This window comes from Boleophthalmus pectinirostris, unplaced genomic scaffold (assembly GCF_026225935.1).
Source record: "Boleophthalmus pectinirostris isolate CB_2022bp ecotype Guang Dong unplaced genomic scaffold, ASM2622593v1 HiC_scaffold_14, whole genome shotgun sequence".
Taxonomy (NCBI): Eukaryota; Metazoa; Chordata; class Actinopteri; order Gobiiformes; family Gobiidae; genus Boleophthalmus; species Boleophthalmus pectinirostris.
The window spans coordinates 10,008,280-10,026,037 of NW_026571047.1; the positions used below are offsets into that span (position 1 = coordinate 10,008,280).

General features: G+C 37.9%; 1 protein-coding gene across 2 annotated transcripts; it reads left to right on the top strand.

Annotated features, from left to right (window-relative positions):
• Positions 1-98: 98 nt before the first annotated feature.
• On the top strand, positions 99-17,754 carry sh3bp1 (SH3-domain binding protein 1). 2 transcript variants are annotated; one of them, XM_020924386.2, is made up of 18 exons: positions 99-390; positions 3,549-3,591; positions 3,926-4,030; positions 4,313-4,389; positions 8,809-8,920; positions 9,371-9,447; positions 9,521-9,608; positions 9,692-9,760; positions 10,341-10,431; positions 10,539-10,678; positions 11,547-11,658; positions 11,775-11,856; positions 11,941-12,021; positions 12,422-12,535; positions 12,654-12,751; positions 13,422-13,581; positions 14,464-14,819; positions 16,932-17,754. In XM_020924386.2, the coding sequence occupies exons 1-18, from the start codon at positions 341-343 to the stop codon at positions 17,255-17,257; spliced, it is 2,181 nt and encodes a 726-aa protein (XP_020780045.1). In that variant the 5' UTR covers positions 99-340; the 3' UTR covers positions 17,258-17,754. The 2 variants fall into 2 exon arrangements, with proteins under 2 accessions (XP_020780045.1, XP_055005874.1); XM_055149899.1 differs by lacking the exons at positions 99-390; positions 3,549-3,591; positions 3,926-4,030; positions 4,313-4,389 and adding an exon at positions 4,411-6,082.
• The last annotated feature ends 4 nt before the right edge of the window (positions 17,755-17,758 follow it).

Consider the following 17,758-nt stretch of genomic DNA (forward strand, 5'->3'; position numbering starts at 1 on the left):
AATCAGAACTTATTAATATTCATGTTAATTTCTGTCACTGTCCCTTGTGGCAGATACAAACTCCCCCACCACACTTAACATCTCTGCAACTTCCTCATTCTGTAACTTGTGCTGTAGATGTGACAACAGCCTGCTATTGAAACAAGAACGAAAACTGGCGGCTGACACATGCACAACTAAAACCAATTGGCTGTAAGAACTGCAGTGCATTCTGAGCCGAAAGCTCCTCATGAACATCTGGGCGCTGTGTGTGTGGATGTATGCGCAGAGCTGGTGAGCTGTTGGAGATCAGACGAGGACAACAGTGCAGAGAAAGGTGGTGTTGGGTTGAACTGGCAGCATGCTCCGACAGTCTCTAAGCATCCTCAAGCAACTGGGCTCAGCTGGGAAGTAAGTAAACCACTATTAGATGACAGCGTTTCACACAATAGGCCAGTGGTGGAACGTAAGTAAAAGTACTGAAGTACTGTACTTAAAGGTGCATTGTGTAACTTTTCTGGTGGAGGGTCCATCAAAGGCATTTCTCAATAGAAATGTTATTGTTTTGTCTGGACTGTTTCACAGTATAGCATTAAACCTTTTATTGAGAATGATCCAGACCAAGTTACAGGTCAGATCTGTGGAGAGGCAACTCCCCTCAACATCAGAATGCCTGTTTTTCTAGGCATTTTTGAGCTATAAAACCCTCTGTAATTGAATAAATGTAAGATAGAGCTGTTTACTGTCATACTGTGGAACATTACAGAGAAATTACATATCCATAGAAACAAGTGGGTGATGGACACTCCACCAGAGAAGTTACACAATGCACCTTTATCACCTTTAAGTACAACTTTTACTTCACTATATCTAAAAGCAGGTGTCTGTACCTTCTACTCCACATTTTTTAACAGGACTGAAAAGTATTTTAGTATTTATAGTTTGAGACCTATAGAAAAGGCTGAGGGTTTACTTTTAACATGTTCATCATTTGAGCAAACAAAAATATAACAACAAATAAACAATTAAAAACAACTGGAATTACAATTGTTTTTGTTGAATAAAAATTCAGCACATCTTTTTATCATAATCACTACATTTGAAGCTTTATTACATCTCAAAATCTTTTCAGATTTTTTCATGTTGTACTGTTACTTACAGTATTTTTTTCCTGGTATCTGGTTTTACTTACATACTACTTACTTTACTTCTTTCCAATTAGCACCAGATCTAAATGCAAACCTGGTTGAAAGTGAAACTAGATATGATCAAACCAACTGGAAGATATACTAAGATATACTAAGTTTGAAAATTAATCAGGCCTATATTGTATGTCTATTATTGAATCAGGCTGCTCAAAGGGAAGACTAAATACATACTTGCATTGTACATTTTCAGTCTAAAGACTGACCCCCCAAAAATATTGTTCCAGCTTTCATATATTGAAAGTGACTAGTGACTAGAACTAAGCTGGGTCTATGATGAATAGGACCTTGGTATTTAAATACAAGTCACCTCACCAAGGAGATGATTAACAATATAAATGATTGGAACAAATTTCTATTTGTTTGCCATACTCCCTTATCATGCTCCAAGTGTTGGTCATTTCATGCCACAGAGTTTAAATCCTTCCTCTTTACAACTAACATTCATTTTAGTGCGGGCAACCTCAGGCTGCTGTGTGCAGGTTACCAAAGCGGGCCAGTGGGTGAGAGGATCAAACATGTGGTGCAGGAAGGGAGGAGTGGGGTTTTTTAACTCACACAGTATCATGCTTAAATTGTGCATATGCAGCTGGAACACTTTCAGGTTACCCACATTTCTAGGAGCTATTATGTGACAGGTTTCTATACTTGTGGAGGGCCATGCATTTTGCAGTGCATTGCTCCTCGCCCACTCTAACTTCTAAACATAAACAACACACACACTAATGATACAAGCACTTCTCACCACCTTATGATCAGAGAGGAGAACTTATAGATACCTTACTTCAGCCTTTTCAAGAATAGTCATGAAAAAGATGCCCTTGTGTAGTACTGTACCTTGACAGTAGTGTTGTCACAACACTAAAATTTCAAACTTGATTTTGATACTAAGAAATAGACTCAGTACTCAATACTGATTCTGACACCACAATGATAATTAAAAAACACTTTTTTTAGACAATAAATTGGATTTTCAACATTAAATAGCAATACTTTCTTTTGTATTATTACGTGGCCTTGTATTTGTGTAACCCTTCAGTTGTCCAGGTATTTTGTCTATGGTAGGCGTATACTAGTCTGTGTGGTCTTATACTTGTTCTGGTCCAGCTCAAGATCATTCTAAAGCTATTCAGGAAAGGTTCATTTCTGTCCCATGAATGTGGCTTTTTAACTATCGATACCTTCTCAAATCAAAATATGTACTGTAGTTTCGATACTAGTTTTAGTACCAAATTCCATATGGCAAAGATGTCTGTTTTACAGCGTCAGCCCAAAACATGTACGTATGAGATTTGTCAATGTACTTGCAACACACATGTAGACATAATTGCTCAAAAAGCATTAAGTAAAAGTCTTTATAATATAGAATATATTTTGTGCTACAATAGACAGTGATGTCCAGGCCCTAGTTAGATATGTTTTATTTATCTTTAGCCTCATCAACTTGACATATGGATGTATGTAGGTGTACACCAGACAGTACACCAGGGTAGTTTCACTTTGAGGCCATCCCAGCCCTCAAACAATGTCATCTTGTCAGTGTGTGGAAGTCAATGGTTTCCACCAAACACAAAGTCATAGTAGTAATAAAAGAGAACTGACTTGTGGCTCCAACCTTGGGGATTTCTTCTCTGGTGTAAACAGGGTGGGACTTCCTCTGCTGCTCTTTGAACAGGCTGCTGTCATGCTCTGCACCCATGAGCTCTATTATTTTATATTGCTCTACAGCACTCATTAAGAAGCACTAATTAACTTACTTACTGTAAGTTTTTCAGCAGAGGTGGTCAGAGCAGAAAAAACAAACAAACAAACCAACAAACAAAAAAACACTGGAACTCAAGTAAGAGTATAAGAGTAATGTTAATCAAGTAGAAGTACAAAGTAGTGTTCTACTCAAGTAAGAGTAAAAAATAATATTTGGGAAAACTACTTCTTAAGAAAGAGCAACTTAAAGTTTGTTAATGAAATTTGAAGGACAAAACATTAACTGAAGCACAAAAGCTGTTACAAGGATATAAGGACAGACACAAACATTGGAAAATATATTATATCTTAAATGATATCTGAAGGAGCAGTGTAACAAGATAAAGCTTCTGTCACAAGATAAAGCTTCTGTCACTTGTATACTTATTCACAGTGGGAAGAGTAACAAAAACTTACTCAAAAATTACTTGAATATATTACTCAAGTAGGAGTAAAATTATGCTGCTTGAAAAGTAAAATTTCTTTTAAAACTTACGTAAGTTAAGTAAATAACTATCAATCTCTGTTTTGCAGAAATGTTCATGTTGCTGGTACATACATTTTGTATTATCAATATTAATGAATTAATTAATCTTGTCTCTTGTTTACTTTCATTTATAGGTCTAATGATGCTGCTGAGCTCCTGCATGAAGACCTCATACGGGTAAGTCTAATAATGAATAGGCCTACTATTAAGTATCGAATTATACACTTAACACATACACTTGCACATAACTGTCTTTATTGATTAAACCTTTATTTTGAACAATGACACTTAAAATGGTTGCTCTAAATGTACAATCATAATGGATAGTCCAGCACCGTTAGCCAGACAGCTATGCCGGATGTCAGATATGAAGTAATATAGTGACGCTAAGGTTGCATTCACATGAAACTAGAACAGGACTATGTGTATTTTCAGTAAGTGTGAACGCAGCCCAGTAACCAAGCTTTCGCAGTGATAATATTAAACTTACTGTGTTTTTTGCTAATTAAAGGTGGACCAGCGGGTGGAACCTGCAAAAAAGGCTGCTCAGGTCCTCCATAAAAAGCTGCTGAGCTGTATGCAGAGTCAGACCGGAGTAGATGCTGAGAGACGCATGGTAACAACACGGCAAATATACTGTTGAAATAACTATGGGTTTAGCACCTACGGAACAAACAACAAAATAATAATGGCTGTGGGCTTGGTAATAATAATAACATTAGGCTTAGTACTAACAGTGTAATAATGATGGCTATGGGCTTAGTAATTAAAAGGTAATAACAATAACAAGGTTTATTAAGTGTAATAACAATAATAATAGGTTCTATAATAATGTAATGACAATGAAACTGGATTTAGTGCTAACAATGTAATAGGTGCAATGTAATTTCCCCTGCAGAAGAAACTCCCTCTGATGCAGTTGTCTGTTGGGATGGCTGAATGTCTCAAAGACTTTGATGCAGAGTCCTCCATCAGGTGAGAGGAATGGTTCTTTACGTGCACATGACAGGTCTTCATTTAATTATTGCTTGGTTTGGGGGATAGTACCTGTGGTAAATATTTATCATATTTTACATCAGTTAAGTGACAGTTAAAGAAAAGCTGAAGAAAAGTAGAAAATAAAAAGTTGGCTAATACAGGAAGTAGCAGTAAGCTCTAAAATGGAATAGGCTACCTCTACCCATGTCAGGTGTGCCCAAAGTGGGGAGTCTAAGATCTATTTTAATAAAATTTTGTGCTGAAAAGACTGTCAAGAAATTAAAATGGGCACATACCAGACTATCCTTCTAAAAAGAACAACAATTAAAGACAAGTTATTGATAAATAGTACTTTTTTTTTACATTAAAAAATGTCCCTAGCCTCCCCCAGAATCTGGGAGAAGCACTGCGAGAAGGTGCGAGTTGAAAACCCCCCTGCCAGAGGGCTCCGCCAGATTTTCCCAGCAGACCCTCACTATACGCTTGGGCCTGTTAGGTCTTTGCGGCTTCCTCTTCCGCCAGCGGACCTAACTCACAACCAGGTGATGATTGGTTGAGAGCTTTGCCCTTCTCTTCACCTGAGTGAACAAGACACGCTGCCAGAGGTCAGATGACATACCAACAAAGTCGATCATCGACCTCTGGCCTAGGGTGTCCTGGTGCCACGTGCACTGATGGACACCCTTGTGCTCAAACATGGTGTTAGTTATGGACAAACTGTGACTAGCACAAAAGTCAAATAATAGAACCTCGCGTGGGTTCAGATCAGGGAGGCTGTTCCTCCCGATCACCTCTCTACAGGTGTCACTGTTGTTGGGCATTGAAGTCCCCGGTTGGTGCACTGTCTATAACCCTCCCAGGGACTCCAAGAAGGCTGGGTACTCTGCACTGCTGTTCAGCCAGTAGACCGAAACAACAGTGCGAGTCCTGTCCCCAACCTGAAAGGCGCAGGGACGTGGTCCTCTCTTTCACCGGGGTGAACTCCAACACATGGCGGCTGAGCTGCAGGGACAATGAGCAGGCCCACAACAGCCCGCCACCACTCCCCATATGCAACGCAAGAGAAATGGAGTTGGGTTCCAGAGTCCAAACTGTGTGTTGAGGTGAGGCCGACTATATCTAGTGGGTAATTCTCAACCTCCCGCACAAGCTCAGACTTCTTCTCCCCCAGTGAGGTGAAATGCCATGTCCCCAGAGCTAGTCTCCATGTCCGGAGATCCAGTCGTCGAGGCCCCGCCTGCGACTGCCTCCCAGATCCCTCTGCACCAGCCCCTTATAGATCCTCCTACAGGTGGCAGGTCCACGGAAGGACGGCCCCATGTTGCTCCTTGGAACTGTGCCCGGCCGGGCCCCGTGGGGGAAACCGCCCACCAGGCGCTCAGTGTCGGACTCCCACCCCAGGCCTGGCTCCAGGGAGTGGGCCCCGGTACTGGTAATCCGAGCGACATAACTGGCCTCTGTCTGATGCTCATCTGAACCACCTTTTTGACCTGTCCCCCAGGACCTTGGATGACCCTACCTGAGACATGAAGTGCCCATCAACATAGCTCCTGGGGTCATTCGGGTACTCAAACCCCTCCACCACGTTAAGGTGGCTGTTCAAGGAGGGGTCCACCCACGATTTTGAGACAAATCACACACACAGAAGGCATTTTTCTGACTGTTTAAACCTTCATTCAACAAAATAAAGGTGTGTTATTTTGTTTTGTCTCTTTTTAACATGATGAAATTATCTTTACATATGTAATTGTAAGGCTTTGGAGTGCTACTTGGATATGCAAAAAAATGTGAAGAATTGTCCTTTTGGTGCTCTTCAGTGTAGGGACCAGTCTCAAATACAAAGTGGGAAAAAAACTGAGGCACTCAAAAAGTACAAAATAATACCACATGGCAGATAAAGTTAAAATACGCCAACGCGTTTCGGCCCTTCAGCCTTCATCAGGGCAAACTCGAGATGGTTATCACAGTGCAGATTTAAAGTAATAGGTGTAGGTCACATGTTCACAGTGGGCTGGCCCACAGTCCCCTAGATGCATGATGGGACATGTAGGCCTAACAAACCTTAATTATAGGCTAAACAAATTCAAATACAATAATACAAGACATAAATGGTGCAAATCCCAACAACCAATACATAGATAGATACATTATATGAAAATAGTATAAAATAGTATAAAAAAGATACATAGTGTAAGGATATATATAGAGTGCGATAACTCAAAAGTGCTTCAGCTATAGTTTGTATAATATAGTTAAGGGCTAGTCTTAAATAATTTCAAGAAGATAGGGATATAGAACAAGGATCGATTACACATTTAAAGCTTGTAGTTTTAAAGGAAGGGGGAGAAATCTAACTCTCCATTGAGTCCTGGAAACTGTGTGGCCTTGAGAGTGTAGATCCAGTAGGTTTCTCTCTGTAATAGTTTTTTTCAGTCTGTCTCCTCCTCTTATTGTTTCTTTAATATGTTCAATTGCACAGAGTTTTAGGCTTTTACAGCTGCCATGGTTGGCTTCTTTGTAATGCACGGCCATAGGATACAGGGGCTAATATGTCCTTATAGCCTGTTTATGTTCAGCCAGTCTGTTTTTCAATTTGCGTTTTGTTCGGCCTACGTAAAAACGACCACATGGGCATTCAAGTCTGTATACTACATAGGTAGTGTTACAATTAATTAATGTTCTAATATAAAAACTTTGACCTGAGTTAATGTCCATGAATAAGTTCGTCTGTTGTACATGTTCACAAAAGGTACAGTTACCACATCTGTAGCAACCAGCCTTAGTGTCCAACCATGTCTTTTGTTTCAAAGGAGGGAGATAACTGTTCACTAGTCTATCACTGAGCATAGGGGCTTTTCTAAAGGTGATGGTGGGGGTCTCTGGGAGAGCGTCTCTTAGGGTGCTGTCGCTTCTTCATATACTCCAGTTCTGTTTGATTATTTGTTTGATTCGGTTTGCTTCAGTGCCATATTCAGTTACAAAATACATTTGATTAGTACTCACATTTTTCTTTGGTTTCTGAGTCAATAGTTCTTCTCTATTAAGACTTTTGGCTCGATTGTAGGCTAAAGACAAAGTACTGTCTGTGTAGCCTCTGTTTTTGAATCTACAGCTCATATCTTGAGCATTTTTTTCAAAGTTAGACTCAGTATCACAAATCCGCCGTAGTCTTTGAAACTGACCATAAGGGATATTCTGAAGCAACCATGGGGGGTGAAAGCTGTCTGCTTTTAAAATTGTATTTCGATCAGTTAGTTTTCTGAAAATTGTGCTATGTAAATCCCCATCAAGGTCCTTATAAATATTTAAATCTAAGAAATGTATTTCTGATAAGGAGTAGTCTAGGCTGAGTTTAATATTGACATTTGTATTGTTCAAGTAAGAATGAAACTGTAACAATTCTTGTTCTGACCCAGACCACAATAGTAGAACATCATCAATGTAATGTCCCCACCACAATATTTTGTCTCGAAGATTGTTCAGATTGGAGAATACATAGTTTTCTTCCCAAAAGCCCAAGTACAGATTTGCATAATTGGGTGCAAAGCATGCTCCCATTGCTGTGCCTTTTTGTTGTTTATATAGTTGCTGCTGAAACAGAAAGATGTTATTTTTCAGTGTCCATTCTGTTAGCTTTAATATAAATCCAGCAGGGGGCATTGTCTCAGAAGTTCTCTTTTTTAGGTAGTGTTCCAGTGCCATTAGTCCATCTTTATGATCAATATTAGTGTATAATGATTCTACGTCCATAGTTGTAAGATATCCTTCTCCAATGTTCTTAATCAGTTTCAGTTTATTTAACACCTGAGTACTGTCTTGAATAAAGGAAGGCAAGTCACTGACAAAAGGTTTGATATGAAAGTCTATGTATTTAGATAAAGGTTCTGTAAGTGATTCATTCCCACTAATTATCGGCCTTCCTGGTGGGTTTTCTATATCCTTATGTACCTTTATGTAATTGTAAACTTACTTCACAAAAATTTTAAAACTAGACATGATTAGGCAAGATTATTAGTAAAATCTGAAATCTACTGACGTTATCTACATGTTAATGGAAAGTGTAGGACCTGTCATATCATATGCATGTGCTTAAAATGGAAGTATTTTCACGTGCTCACCTCAAGGCTTGTGGCTTTCAGTTCTGTTTGAAAATAAAAAAATACACCTTGTGACAACAGACTGACACAATTGGGGGATTTTGTTATTAGGACTATATTTTCTTAGGAATTCACAACTTCCAGAATCTATTGGCAAGCCAGGGTCAGTTATGATTGTGTTGCTATGTTTAAATTTATTGTATTTTAAACTTTTTTTTTTTTTAAATCTTCAAGAGTGCATGGTACAGCTTTGTTATAATTACATTTTCAAATGAAGTTTTTGTAAATGACTTTTGCTAACTTGAGTTTAATGTGACAGGAGAGTGTTGGAGATGTGCTGTTTCATGGAGAAGAGACTGGCCTACACACTCGCTGAGTTTGAGATGAAAGTGGAGAAGGATGTCCTTGAACCACTCAACAAGCTCAGTGAAGTATGGGGACACATACATAATTCTCTATAGTAAAAAAATATACCAGCATGTTTGAAGATACGCCATATTAGTACATAGACTATTCCTTTTGTCATATCAACCATCAACTTTTTCTAATTTCCATTTAATATATTTTTAAAGGTGCACTATGTAACTTTTCTAGTGGGGGTCCTGATTGTCCTCATGGAGATGTTTTTGCTTTGCCTGGAAGGTTCCATAATATGACATTCAGCCTATCTTGAATTTATTCAATTTAATTATTGGTGGCGTCATCTCCTTGTCTCCGTGGAGATACATGTTTAATGTGTTACTGTGTAACATTCCAGGTAAAGCAATAACATCTCCATGGAGACAAACAGGAAACACAGAAAAGTTACCCAGTGCATCTTTAATACCCATAACTAACTTCCGTCAATGTTATAATCACCAAACCTGCCTTGTCTTTATCAGGAAGATTTACCAGAGATCCTCAGGAACAAACAGCATTTTGTGAAGCTGACAAGAGACTGGAACAACGCACGGATCAAGTAAGCTAACACCGTTCTGGCAGTCTCCAATACTCACTTAGTCTGTTCCAATAGTTTGTTTATGTGTTCATAGGAGCCAGACGAGCACAGGAGCCCAGGCTAAGCAGGAGGGGCTGAGGGAGGAAGTGGAGGAGGCCTGGAGGAGACTGGAGACCATCAAGGTACGACTGTTAGGTAGCCCGCTGTGAAACACATATGTTAGCACACACGACCTCTGACCTCTCCTGTGTTCTGGCTCTTTTAGGACCAATACTCAGCAGATCTCTATCATTTTGCCACTAAAGAAGAGGACTACGCAGACTACTTTATTAGAGTGAGTAAACAAGACTTAGTGAATGTATGCTAAATACATTCACTAAGCCACAGAGTTGTGTTGTCACGATACTAACATTTCAGGAGGAGTAGATTTGATTCTAAATATCAATTCCGATGCCACAATAATAATTAAAAACACAATTTCTTTGGACAATATAATGTGGGTTTCAACATTCAGTCATATCCAACCAGTCCAATACTGATACTGATGAGTTTTATATTAAAAAGGATTCAAACTCCTCTAGCCTGTTCCTCTTCTTTATTATCTTCTTGAACTTCTTTGGAACCTACCTGGACAACTGAGAGATAACACAGATATAAGGCCACATGATAATATAAAAGGAAGTACTATTATTTAATGTTGAAAATTATATTTTATTATCTTTATAGAGTATTTTTTATTGAGTATTAAGTCTATTCCTTAGTTATATATTATATATGTGCAGATAATTATATGCATTTTTAAAAATGGATTTCAAAAATATGTTAACAATTTATTTAAAACAACCTGTTGTAAATAAGTCAGATGCAACACAATAAATAAATAATAAATGTATGGATATTCTGTTTTCTTATAGCTACTGGAGCTCCAAGCTGAATACTACAAAAGCTCTTTTGAATTCTTGGACAAAAACATTAGCGAGCTCAAAGAGAACCACAGTCAGAAAGGTACTCACTCTTGTGTCCACATAACTGACTTGTACTTTAAACCATTGTAACCATTGTAACTGTTATAACCATGGCTCAAAACTTCATGCACTTTCTTCACATCACAGGGTCAGCCCCCCCCTCTGTCTCCGACCAGCGAGTTTATGGGGAACCTCTTTTGGCTCATCTGACTCATAGCCAGAGAGAAATCGCTGCCCCCATACAAGAGTGCATCCACATGTTACTCAGAACAGGAATGAAAGAGGAGGTACAACACACACAAAAATAGTTACATTAAATAAAATAACATTTGTTTAATGTTTTTAAAATAATTCAAATATTAATTGACATATTTGTACCTATAAAACAAAAACAAAACAAAGTGAAAGATAATATCAAATGAGACATATTATGCTAAATCAGTTTGTGTAAGCTTATCACAGTGTTATCAGTGTTATCACAGTGTCCCCTCATCATTAGCTTAATCAAAGTTATATTTTGATTGGTTCATCCGTGTTTGAATAATCCTAAGTAATGCATTTGGAACTTTCACCCTTTCACCTACCCTCTATTACCTACTTTCCTCTAACTTGGTTTCATTAAAAATTTATTTAGACTCCGTGTCATAACATAGGGTTCAGAAGTGTTGTGTAGGTATGTTTGAAAAGTAGAAATGCATGAATGAAAATGGGCTGCTTGCCAGGGTGAAATGCCACTATGAAGAGTTCTGCATTTTTTAATAGGAAGACAATTACCCTGTTTCTATTATTAAATTAAGCCATTAGAGGTCAATTTTACACTTTACAATGAATGACATGTAAAATCATTATTTATGTATATTTTAGTTTAATTCTAAATACCAAAAAAGATTTAGTCCTGGTCTGAGCCTAAATTAGTCCTGTTATAGACTTTGGTTCTGTTTTAGACTTGGTTCAGTCCTGATCTCTTCCAGGTTTAGTTCCAAATTTAGTCTGAGTTTATGTTTCATGTGATGTAAATACAAGTATACCTTAATCTACAAAGAAAAAACTGTTAAGCATCTTTAACATTTACCCTCCTCAACTATTTGTTCTATTGTCTATTTTATTCACAATTATCTCCATCTTTGAATCCAAATCTCCATCTTTGAATCATAGGGTCTTTTTCGTCTGGCAGCTGCAGCTTCAGTGGTCAAGAGACTGAAAACGTGTCTAGACCAGGGTAAAGTGGACCACAGTGAGTTCAGCATGGACCCTCACGCCGTAGCCGGTACAAACCCTTTTCCCCTTTCACTTTATTCGACATAGAATCTGCTATTTCCTGTGCACTTCTGAATTTGCATCACAGCCAGACATTTGCAATAAGATATGAACACGTTTTGACAGGAGCTTTGAAGTCCTACCTGCGTGAACTTCCTGAACCCCTCATGACCTTTGAACTCTACAGTGAATGGTTCAAAGCGGCAGGGTGTGTACCGTACCTTCTTCCTGTTTTTGTGTTCATTTTTAAATAATTGTTTCTTATTTTAGCTACTGCTTTTTTTCTTTGCAGTGAAAAAGAGCCAACAGAGAAATTAAAGCAGTTTAGAGAATTGCTGACAAAATTGCCCCGGGAAAACTACAATAATCTCAGGTTTATTTTCATTATTTGTTATGGAGATTTCCATAGACTATTCCATAGTGTGGAAGTAAACAAACTAAAAAAAGGCATGTGTTTTCATTATATGTGTGTTTATATCACTGCTTGCTTCTCCACAAACCTGACTCTTATTTGACCTGGAGGAGGACTTCCTCCTGCTTGCTTCCATGGAAATGTTGTTTCTTTGACTATCATTTTCCACAGTATGATATAAAACATATATACATGCATCGAAAATGTTTTTAAGTATGATTTTAACTTTCTATTTCCACTGAATCGTACAGTTGACTTTCCACCTCCAGAAAGATACATACTTTATCTTAATTTTTTTAACTTGAACTTTAATTTGAACAATTTTGATGTATAATTTTGCTCTTGACTTTTGTAATCCTAGATACTTGGTCCAGTTTTTGTCGCTTCTATCAGAGCAGCAAGCTGTGAACAAAATGACGCCCAGTAACATCGCTATTGTCTTGGGACCCAACCTCTTGTGGCCATTGGCTGAAGGGTATGTCAGCGATTAATTTTAGCAATACTTTTTATCGGTATGGTGGTTAGAATTCAACATTCTATTTTTAAGACTGATTTCATACATAAAACTTGTGTCTTTTGTATCTGCGGTTTAGGGAGGCTGCCCTCTTCGACATGGCCTCAGCTTCTTCAGTCCAAGTTGTCACAGTGATAGAGCCTCTCATTCAGTACTGCTCACAGCTTTTTCCAGAAGGTAAAACCTCCTACACATATCTTTATTTACACGTATCTTCATTTACAGTCACAAAGCATGGCTCAGATCCTCCATAATAAACACAACCAGTGAGTGACAATGAAACCAATGCCTGATGTTGTATTTAAGGTGACATATTATGTAAAATTACCTTTATATATAAGTGCTGATTCATGTGTGAGTAATCCTGTTTTTTGCTGCATTCAAGGCTTTTTCTGTTTTCACCTACCACCTATTTCCACCTACTGCTCCTTACATGCTATTATTCAAAAACAATCAAACACCTGGTCATACACGTAAGGTCACAAATGTCACATAGAATGTCACATAGCCATTTTTAAACAATGAAAACACATACATGAAAATGTGTTGTTTACTGTCATGAAATGCCACTGTGAGGAGGCGGAGGCCTATCAGTTCTACAGTTTTGAACAGGAAGTCTGTAGACCTGTTTCTTCTACTAAGTAATTTTAGATCAACATTGTGTTTTAAAAAAGATCCAAACACAGATAATAATCTACATATTTTATAGACGCATAATATGTCTTCTTCTTTAAGTTATTAAGCACTCAATTAAAAACAAAAGTTCATAGTTTGATTATCATAATGCAAAAATGCAAATGTTTAAGTGAATTTTTAAGTCATCTTCTGTTTAAATGAAAATTTGCAGCTATCTCCTTTGAGATCCCAGAGGTTCCAGAGTGTCCGGAGGTGTCCATGCCTGGTCCATCTTTAGTCTATGAAAAAGAGAAACTGACCAGAACCTTCTCCACCACCTCCACTGCATCCTCCTGCTCCTCCTATCATACAGCGCTTTCAAAGTCAAACAGGTAAGACATGGCTTTTTTTTAGTTCATATGTTTGAGTTATTCAATCTTTTTTTATTATTGAGTAAATGAATAAACTGAGCACATAGTTACATTGGGACCTTGGGTGAGGTTACTTTTACCATCACTGCTGTCTTTATGCCACTTTATTTTAGCTGTTAATTTGCATACGTGCAATTGGTTAATTTGACATTAATTAGTATTTATTGAGCACCTATTAATGCCTTGGTTTGCATATCTTTCTTCTGCAGAATAAAGGTTATGCAGAATAAGACTTCAATAAGAATAGAGAGCAGAATAAATACTAATTAACAGAATTAGCAACGTACATATACATACAAACTTACATATAAGACAAATTACCCAAACATATTACACAAAATAGCACATAATTACCTATGTAGAGTGTACAAGTATCCCCTAAAAGTTTTAGAATAATTTTTAAATTACATTACTTTGTAAAGGTCCATATTAGACACATTTTTGATCTGTTATAATGCTGTATCCTCATTAAAACCTGACTGGACTTGTGGTTTGTTTCATTCACACAAATTTTGCAATTCAGAGTTCTTCTATCAAACAGTAAACACTCTACCTTGTCATGTGCTCCCTGTGTTTTTAAATGACTTCACTAGAATAATTTGGATAATTTCATGGAATTACCATTGTCTACTGAACTAAAGGTAAAAGGTAGCTGTTCACTTGAAAACTTCCACTTCCACATGAGATCACAAGGTGGAACAGAGCATTTGGGTTTGGGAGATTACAGTTACTCAAACATGTGTGAATGAAACAAAATACAACTCCAGGTATGGTTTGGGGTGGATGAGGTAATAACATTCTAACATGACTTAATGAATCCTTTTTGTTGTTTCTTGTTTCCAGCACTGCGTCCCAGGACAGTTCAAGCTTCTTCCTCATCAAATCAGGATCAGTTGGTCGTAGTGGTACATCTACATGGGCCGGTCCCACAGCAGAGACACCACAGAAAACACAGAACATCACCCCAAGCTCTTCTGCTCAGAGCCCTAGTCCTGCTCTGATTTCCACCTCTTCAACCTCCTCCTCTTCTTTCATCGCCTCTTCATCAGGCCAAACCGCTCCTCCCCCTGTCCGGACGGTGGCACCCAACAAGAGTCCCACCCAAAAACAGTGCTCGGAGCAGGGGGTACTGGAGCCCATCCTGGAGGGTCCCCCAGACTCACCCAGAGCCTTTGTCAAGATGTCAACACCCTATAAACGTAAGTACAGTAGAAATGATTAGAACTTGTAAATTGATTTCTATCCAAAAACACCAGCAGAGGGCACAAAGACTCCAGCTGTTGGCGCACGGAGAAGCCAGTCACTTCAACAGGCAGAATATTGTAACTGCAAATGAAGGCAAAAGAGTATGGGGGTGAAAAACAGTGAGCAACTTTTCTGAACAAAAGATCTAAACAAAAAGGAAAATGACAATTATGATTATGATTGCATTTTTAGTTATTCATACAAAAAGATCTTAAAGTCGGGGTATCATGCAAAATCGAGCTTTTACTCATCAAAAACACGTCTGAAGAAGTTTTAGATATCATCCATGCATAAGTGAGGAATATAGTGATCTCTCCCAGGCCCTATTCAAACCCTCCTTATGGGCAGACTCAAAGGAAATTTAACTTATAAACATAAACAGCAGAATATAACATTTTCAAAACAATAAAAGGTAACATGGTAAACTAAATATGTCATGTGTTAGCAATAAATACCCCCTCTTTAAGTTTCCATGCCCCGAGAAAACTGGAGAAAACTGAATGTTTATCATACGTCTGCCAGTCTGTTTAATGTATACTACACATGTTAGATTTGTAGTGATACTACCTTTACAATCACCAAGGATATTTCAGTCGCACTGCCTTATGGCCACTACTATAGGAGAGGATTTCAGGGGAGTTTCCTGGTCCAGAGCAGAGATCAGTTTACATTAAAGAGCAGATTGTAAAGTCCTTAAGGGATATTATTGGGTTGTACAAAAACACATGTGAAGTCTATTTCTGTACTTTAATCTAGATGTCATCTTGAGATTGCCCAGGAATATATTAAAACATATATATTCACTCACTCACTTATCTTACATCCTTTCTTTGTTTTCAAACATATGTATTTTTCCATTATGCAACTGCCCAAGCTCATTCTTAGCTCTTACGCTTTTCCTCTTTCAAATTGGTGGCCTGTCATTAGTACCCAGTACCCATATAGAGAAAATATGAACACGGTGAAACCAGGAAGCTCACATTAAACAGGAAGTCTGACACCACAGTCTGAAATATAAATCGTTGAGGTCATGCGTCATCACAAAATGCTATTATAACACACAAAAGTTCTAGTTGTAACCATCTTAGAAAAAATATTGTTTTCACTATTTTAAGAAGTGGTGCCAAAAGTTACTTTCTGAAGACTACATTATACTTTTTACTTCTAGTTGAGTAATATTAACTTGATGAAATAACCGCACACTTTTGCTTACTTTTCTCACTGTGGTTATAAACTGTAGGTGACAAAAGCTTTATATTGACTATATGATTTGAACTTTTCTTTGAACTTTTCTGCTTTCTAAATCATGTTATTGCGACTAGAATGTTCCATAGTGTGGGATTAAATGTGTCTTTCTCCATGGAGACAAGCAGGTGATGTCACTAGGCCAGGTTACAGGTCAGGTCATCTGTGGAGAGAGAGAGGTGACCCCAAACACAGTAAAAATGCATTGTTCTCAATGCGATATAAACTTACATGATAAAATAAATGCAAGATAAGTTTAATGCCATACTGGTGAATATTCCAGGGAAAGCAATGACATCTCCTTACTGACCCTCCATCAGAAAAGTTACATAGTGCAACTTTAACTTAGCTCAGATATAATTTGTTTTTGTGGTTTATTTTTAATACCAGAATATGTGCAATTCATAAAGTGTTTTCTTTCTCGTAGATGACCAGGTTAGGTTATTTCAGTATTTAGATGAGTACCTTTTTACTTAAAGGTGCACTGTGTAAGTTTTTTGGAGATGGGTCGGTCATATACTTTTCTCCATGGAAATGTTATTTCTTGGTCTGGAATGTTTCACAGTATGGCATTAAACCTGTCTTCATGGAGACCAAACCACACCAAGTTACAGGTCAGATTTGTGGAGAGGCAAAGCCATTCACAGTCAGAATGCCTGTTTTTCTAAGTATTTTTGAGCAGTAAAACCACTTGTAATTTAAAAAATGTCAGAACAATGGCATATCCATAGAAATGAGCAGATGATGGAACTCCAACCTAAAAAATCACATAGTGCGCCTAAACTGCCTAATTATATCTTAACACAATTTCTATTCCACAGCCAAACGTTCCTTCATGTCCAAAACTACCCATCAAAATGAACACCCAGTCGCCCAGTTCTCCAAACCAAGAGCTCCGGCCCCCAGGATGCAGGCACCCACTCCCCCTGCTACCCCCGCCCTTGCCCCATCTGCTCCCTCTGCCCCATCCACAGTCCTCGACACCCCATCTCAGAACAGTCGGACTCAGCCTCTTCCTCCACCCCGAGCTCCAGGGACCAGCCACAAAAAAACTGCACCAAAGAAGCCCGGAATGAAAGCTCCCAGCTGTCCTCCTCCTCTTCCTCCGCCATCACAGGCCAAAGAGGTTCCTTCTTTAGCCCAGTGAGAAAAATATACATTGTTTTCTGCTGGATAAGCTTGTAAATTGTATTACTCTAGCTTTTATCAGTATCGGTATCAGTGATATCGGAGGCTTTTTTAAATGTAGTATTGCTTTGATATAGAAAATGAAGCAAATAATTGGTACGGATATTGTTTCTGTCTGTTCTGTTATTGTAATAACATTTTAACAAAAATTAAAAGTAAATTGTCAGCTTTACACACTTAACATGAATTTGTAGGTCTTTCTATGGATTAAAAATTTTTATTGGTAAATATCTGTTATCAGCTACAACAATATCAGTATCCAATCCAATACCTCCAATTTTTTTTTCTTTTTAAACAATTTTTTCTTGTATTTATTTTTGTTTGACACTTCCTGGTGGAGTGGTAACACAGTTTACTCAAAAAGTTACTAGTTACTGTTATATGAATAAAGCAAAAAATATTACACTATAAAAAATTATGATAAGTGTAAATAAAACAATTTCAAACAATTCAAAATAGC

Coding starts and splice junctions, on each gene's coding strand:
- sh3bp1 (XM_020924386.2), top strand. CDS start 341: ATGCTCCGACAGTCTCTAAGCATCCTCAAGCAACTGGGCTCAGCTGGG. Junction 10,432..10,538: donor AGAGAACCACAGTCAGAAAG/GTACTCACTCTT, acceptor TTCACATCACAG/GGTCAGCCCCCCCCTCTGTC. Junction 13,582..14,463: donor GCGCTTTCAAAGTCAAACAG/GTAAGACATGGC, acceptor TCTTGTTTCCAG/CACTGCGTCCCAGGACAGTT.